This window comes from Protobothrops mucrosquamatus, unplaced genomic scaffold, assembly GCF_001527695.2.
Source record: "Protobothrops mucrosquamatus isolate PMUCROS unplaced genomic scaffold, P.Mucros_1.0 scaffold_294, whole genome shotgun sequence".
Lineage (NCBI taxonomy): Eukaryota > Metazoa > Chordata > Lepidosauria > Squamata > Viperidae > Protobothrops > Protobothrops mucrosquamatus.
This window is the reverse complement of record NW_015386370.1, coordinates 268,682-275,440: the sequence shown is the minus strand read 5'-3', so window position 1 is coordinate 275,440 and position 6,759 is coordinate 268,682. Positions and strand designations below refer to the sequence as shown.

Here is a 6,759-nt window from a genome sequence, read left to right as displayed (position 1 = left end):
CTATTAATAAATCAGATAGCTATTGATGCTCATTTGAATCTTAAAACTGCTGCTTGGAAGAACAACTATATATTTAAAATTGTAAATAAAGAGAAAGTTCTAAGTGTACGATCTACTAAACTTTGAGATCACCAAATAATATGCAAACTTTGTTCCCAGGCTTTACATGGCTTCTATAGAATAATACACCATTGTCAGTATCACACATAAGAGGCAGATTGTAGATGTTTTATGAACTTGTTAAATCTCTGTATTTCATAAAGCATGATGTGTTGGTTTTCCCATTTCTCTTCAAATATTGTAGTTTTGGATACTATAAAATTATAACTTGTAAAAGAGTATGATCTAAAAGATTTTAGTAACAAAAAGATACATATATTTCATGTAACAACTAATTGGAAGTAATTTTGCTGTTAGTTTTGATTCTTGTGGCAAAAAGAATTAGAATTTTGAATTTTGAAATGGATTTCATTTTCCTGACGGATTTTGATTTGATGACTAGAAAGAATAGGTCATAGAAAAGGGAATTATGGTGTAATCTTAGAGAAAGAGGCCTGATTAGAACTGTATGTATAATTGCTGAGAGGGAGATCAAAAACTGCTTTTTTAAATACATGATCTGTATTTATATATGTGTGTCCTTTTTTCTTTGCCTCTTCTTTTCCATTCTTTTCCATATTTATTTTATTTTTGTCTTAATTATTTTTAAAAAACAAAAATTGCTTTTTAATTTTCATTAAAAATAGTTCTGTGGACCTATTTCCAGTTTCATGAAAATATGTTTCTTTTTAAATTAGTCCATTAAAAATCATTCTGCAAAAGCTGAGAAATTTCATCCAATGATAAATAAAACTTTTCTTAGTTTTTTAAAAAATAGTTCCTATTTTTACTAGTTTCTAAATCTTTCTCATTTCGGATGAGTAACTCTGTCATAAAAATATACCTAAATTAATAGAAGAATAATTCAAGAAGTTAAAGATAAGGAAAGAAGTACAATGATGTTCAATCTTATGCTACCAGTTTGTATGACAGAAAGATTAGTGTGAAAAGGTTTTGCATTGTCCTCAGATCAAAAATGGAGAAATGATGGAGAAATAAACATATACAGTCATCAGCTGCTAAAATATGTACTGAATTAAATAAGGTATCTATTTTCAGGAAATGATCATTTGGAAATATCTCAATTATGTGAAAAATAGATATGAAGGTATTTATTGAAGTTTAAGACATACTGTTGGCTTGTGGAATCGTTATACTGTACTGATGTTTTCCTCTATTTTTTGTTATAGATGTTTCCAGATGAAGAACAACAAATAACACAAACCATGGAAAAGATACTGAAAGATTTTGACAAAGGCCCACAACAAAGTATTTCTGATTTTGTAGATTTGAGTGGTAGTTACCAACAATCTTTTGAAGAGGTTTCTGTGAACCAAAGCTCTATGCATCTTCCATTTGATTCTCCCATCACAGGTTTGTTTGTTTATTAGATTTGTGTACCTTCAATCCCATCTGGAGATGACTCTTAAGTATTAGCAAAAATATTTTGTAAATTTTGTAGATACTGAAGATATTTGTTGTTATTGTTCATTGCGAAGTCGTGTCCGACCCATCACGACCCCATGGACAACGTTCCTCCAGGCCTTCCTGTCCTCTACCATCTTCTGGAGTCCATTTAAGCTCACGCCTACTGCTTCAGTGACTCCATCCAGCCACCTCATTCTCTGTTGTCCCCTTCTTCTGTTGTCCTCAATCTTTCCCAGCATTAGGCCCTTCTCCAGTGAGTCCTTCCTTCTCATTAGGTAGCCAAAGTATTTGAGTCTCAACTTCAGGATCTGGCCTTCTAAAGAGCAGTCGGGGTTGATCTTTTCTAGGACTGACTGATTTGAATGCCTTGCAGTCCAGGGGACTCGCAGGAGTCTTCTCCAGCACCATAGTTCAAAGGCCTCAATTCTTTGTCGCTCAGCCTTTCTTATGGTCCAACTTTCACATCCCTACATTGCAACTGGAAAAACCATGGCCTTGACTATACGCACTTTTGTTGGCAAGGTGATGTCTCTGCTTTTTAGTATGCTGTCTAGATTTGCCATAGCTTTCCTCCCCAGGAGCAAGCGTCTTTAAATTTATTGGCTGCGGTCCCCATCTGCAGTGATCTTGGAGCCCAGGAAAATAAAATCTGTCACTACCTCCATTTCTTCCCCATCTATTTGCCAGGAATTGAGAGGGCCGGATGCCATGATTTTGGTTTTCTTAATGTTGAGTTTCAAGCCAACTTTTGCACTCTCCTTCTTCACCTGCATCAAGAGGCTCTTTAGTTCCGCTCCACTTTCTGCCATTAGAGTAGTATCATCTGCATATCTTAGGTTGTTGATATTTCTCCCGGCAATCTTAATTCCAACTTTTGATTCATCTAGCCCTGCCTTTCTCATGATGTGCTCTGCATATAAGTTAAATAGGCAGGGCGACAATATACAGCCTTGCCGGACTTCTTTCCCAATTTTGAATCAATCCGTTAAATAGAACTGGTTCCGTGTCCAGTTCTCACTGTTGCTTCTTGACACGCATATAGGTTTCTCAAGAGACAAATAAGATGGTCTGGTACTCCCATCTCTTTAAGAACTTGCCACAATTTGTTGTGATCCGCACAATCAAAGGCTTTAGCATAGTCAATGAAGCAGAAGTAGATGTTTTTCTGGAACTCCCTAGCTTTCTCCATGATCTAGCGTATATTGGCAATTTGATCTGCCTCTTCGAAATCCTGCCTGTACTTCTGGTAGTTCTCGATCCACATACTGCTGGAGTCTAGCTTGTAGGATTTTAAGCATAACTTTACTAGCATGTGAAATGAGTGCAATGGTGCGATAGTTTGAACATTCTTTGGCATTGCCTTTCTTTGAAATTGGAATGTAAACTGACCTTTTCCAATCCTGTGGCCACTGTTGAGTTTTCCAAATTTGCTGGCAAATTGAGTGTAGCACTTTTACTGCATCGTCTTTTAAGATTTTGAATAGCTCAGCTGGAATACTGTCACCTCCACTAGCTTTGTTGTTGCTCAGATTTCCTAAGGCCTATTTCACTTCACATTCTAGGATGTCTGGCTTGAGGTCAGTGACCACCCCATTGTGGTTATCTGGGACGTTAAGCTCGTTCTTGTATAGTTCTTCTGTGTAGTTTTGCCACCTCTTCTTAATCTCTTCTGCCTCTGTTAGATCCTTGCCATTTTGGTCCTTTATCATGCCCATCTTTGCATGAAATGTTCCCTTCATATCTCCAATTTTCTTGAAGAGATCTCTGGTCCTCCCTATTCTATTGTTTTCTTCTATTTCTTTGCACTGTTCATTTAAGAAGGTATTCTTATCTCTTCTAGCTATTCTCTGGAATTCTGCATTCAATTGGGTGTATCTTTCTCTTTCTCCTTTGCCTTTCGCTTCCCTTCTTTCCTCAACTATTTGCAAAGCTTCCTCAGACAGCCATTTTGCTTTCTTGCATTTCTTTTTCTTTCTGATGGTTTTAGTTGCTACCTCTTGTACAATGTTGCGAACCTCCGTCCATAGTTCTTCAGGCACAGACAGATAGTCTAGATTAAGGAATTTAGATAAACAGTGGAGATGACATATAAGTAGTCCTTATACTAAATCAAGTATGGACTCACCGGATCACGAAAAGGGATGAAAGAAGTTAAATTCGGATTTAAAACGTTGCAGAAGCTCATGATCTGAGCCACAGTCAGCTCCTGGTCTTGTTTTTACTGACTGTATAGAGCTTTTCCATCTTTGGCTGCAGAGCACATAGTCAATCTGATTTCTGTGTTGACCGTCTGGTGATGTCCATGTGTAGAGCCGTCTCTTGGGTTGTTGGAAAAGAGTGTTTGTTATGACCATCGTATTCTCTTGACAAAATTCTATCAGCCTGTGCCCTGCTTCATTTTGTACTCCAAGGCCAAACTTGCCTATTATTCCGGTTATCTTTTGGCTTCCTACTTTAGCATTCCAATTTCCCATGATGATAAGGACATCATTTTTTGGTGTTAATTCTATAAGATGCTGTAGGGCTTCATAGAACCGGTCAATTTTATTCTCTTCAGCACCAGTGGTTGGGGCATATATTTGGACTACTGTGATATTGAATGGTTTGCCTTGGATTCAAACTGAGATCATTCTGTCATTTTGGGGATTGTATCCCAGTATTGCTTTTCCTACTCTTTTATTGACTATGAAGGCTACTCCATTTCTTCTGAGGGATTCTTGCCCGCAGTAGTATACCTGATGGTCATCTGAGTTAAATTCACCCATTCCTGTCCATTTGAGCTCGCTGATTCCTAAGATGTCGATGTTCAGTCTTGTCATCTCTTGTTTGACCACGTCTAGCTTGCCTTGATTCATGGATCTTACATTCCAGGTTCCTATGGAGAAAAGATCTTTACAGCATCTGACTTTCCTTTTACCACCAGATGCATCCACAGCTGAGCATCCTTTCGGCTTTGGCCCAGTTGCTTCATTCTTTCTGGCGCTACTAGTACTAGCCCTCTACTCTTCCCCAGTAGCATACTGGACACCTTCCAACCTGAGGGGCTCATCTTCCAACGTCATATCTTTTTTGCCTTTTGGTACTGTCCATGGGGTTTTCATGGCAGAGATACTGGAGTGGTTTGCCATTTCCTTCTCCAGTGGATCACATTTTGTCAGAACTCTTTGCTATGACCTGTCTGTCTTGGGTGGCCCTGCACGGCATAGCTCATAACTTCATTGAATTATGCAAGCCCCTTCACCACGACAAGGCAGTAATCCATGAAGGAGATATTTAGGAAAACATAAAAACATTCATGATGCATGTTCTTATTCCTATAATGATTGCTGAATTTTACATTTATTTATTTTAACATCATTTTCATGTTTTAAGAAGCATAAATATTAGGAGGGAAGCTGCTTGAAACATATTTGCAGGTAGTTGTCAGTACCTTTAAAGTTACAGTTAGTTTTTGAGATACAACCGTAATGGGATGTACCCATTATGGTTGCATGTTGTGACAGCCATTAAGCGAAGCATCTCACTTGATGATTCCTCCCATCCCTGCTCTCTCCAATATAATAATTAAATGAAAGTACAGGTCATTTAATAGAGCATGGGCTGCCTAGGGATGGGGGAGACTCCTGGAAGACTAGCACAGGCCAACCTGCCCAGGCCCTCCCAAGCCCCCCCCCATTCCCTGAGAGACCCCATGCTTTGATTCCTGCCCCTTGGGTCCCCACAGGCCTTTTCCCACTGCCATTGAATCCTCTCAGGTCTTAGGCTTGATTCCCACTTCACCAGCCAAACATCCTCCTCCCCTCTTTTTGAAGAGCTCTGACGCCTTCCAGAGTGCTGGAATGGATCACTTCATTGCGTAGCCATATGGTGTGATTCCAGGAGTGGCAGCAATATTTACAGCTACCAGAATGCAGTTTGGTCCCTGGATACATGACAGCTGCTTCCAAAATTGTGCCATCCAGCTGAGCACAAAGTGACCTGTTCCAGTGCTATGGAAGGTTTCGGAACTCTTCAGGAGTTAAGTGAGGAGGAGTGTGTGGGGCTTGGTGGGATGGGAGTCAGACCTAAAGCTAGCAGGGAGCCATTCGGAGAGGAAAATGCTTGCAGGGACCCAGTATTGGGGGTGGGTGAGAGGGAAGATAGGTGGGGTGGTGCCGCAGCATCCTTGCAGTTGATCGTTAAGGGAAATGAATGTGGGGGCATTGCAGCGGCCGTAACTATGGGGCTGGGTTGTAAGTAACTTTTAGGGGGGTCTGCTATAACTTTGAACAGTCTTTAAGAGATCAGTTTTAAGTCGAGGACCACCTGTACTTTAGTTTAGCAAAAAGAAACTTAAAATTGTTATAACTCTGTGGTCATTATGCACTTGGAATTTAGGAATATTAATACAACAATAAGCTATAATATTGGAACAAATTCAGAGGCGGCCCAAGAACATTGTTGTGGTTATGATTTTGTCATTATGAGTGACACTTTGCAATGAATATTGTCTAATTGTGGAATTGTGTTCTGTTTCAGAATCTTCATTGCAAACATCTCATTCTCTCACTGTACCTTTAGAAGAGGATAGTGTATTATTCAACAAACTGTTGTACCTTGGATGTATGAAGGTTTCTGCTCCCCGCAATGAAGCAGAGGCCTTGTGTGCCATGGCAACTTTGAAAAACTCAAATCATTCTCCATCTCCTGTAACTCTTTATGTACCAAATATTCCAGATGGTTCTGTTAGGTGAGCTGGATGTTTCTATTGAGTATATGCAAGGTATCCAAATGAGTTTAAGAACAGGACAGGAATGGATTCCTGCTTCCTCCTGTAGGAGCTTCAAGTTGCTCAGTAGAATCCTTTGTTTTGTGTTTTGAAGACCATATCTAATTCTCATCTTTCTTTCAAGTTCCTCAAATATTGCCTCAAATATGGATATTTGTTTTACTGTGAAATACAGTATAGTATCACTTGATAGATTTGACACTGTATTGGACAAAACTACAAAGGAGAAGGTTATCAGTAACAGGGGTCTTGATGACATTATGTCATTATTATTATTATTATTATTTATTGAATTTATATCCCGCCCTTCTCCTTGCGGACTCAGGGCGGCTGACAATCAGTTAAAAAATACACCAATAACAATTACAAAATTAAAATTAGTTAAAAAGAAATATTTAAATGTTGTCTAATTAAAATATGATTAAAAACCCCTCTAAAAATTGCCCTAGGCCAGTCCCGCTTGT

At 39.0% G+C, this 6,759-nt stretch overlaps 1 protein-coding gene across 1 annotated transcript in view; it reads left to right on the top strand.

Moving 5' to 3' along the window:
* Nucleotides 1–1,289: 1,289 nt before the first annotated feature.
* Nucleotides 1,290–6,759, top strand: part of RABGAP1L (RAB GTPase activating protein 1 like) — a 213,847-nt gene continuing 208,377 nt past the window's right edge. The window contains exons 1-2 of the mRNA XM_015831997.2: nt 1,290–1,473; nt 6,088–6,256. Of these exons, the coding sequence (XP_015687483.2) occupies nt 1,290–1,473; nt 6,088–6,256 (353 nt within the window). The remainder of the gene's footprint in view (nt 1,474–6,087; nt 6,257–6,759) is intronic.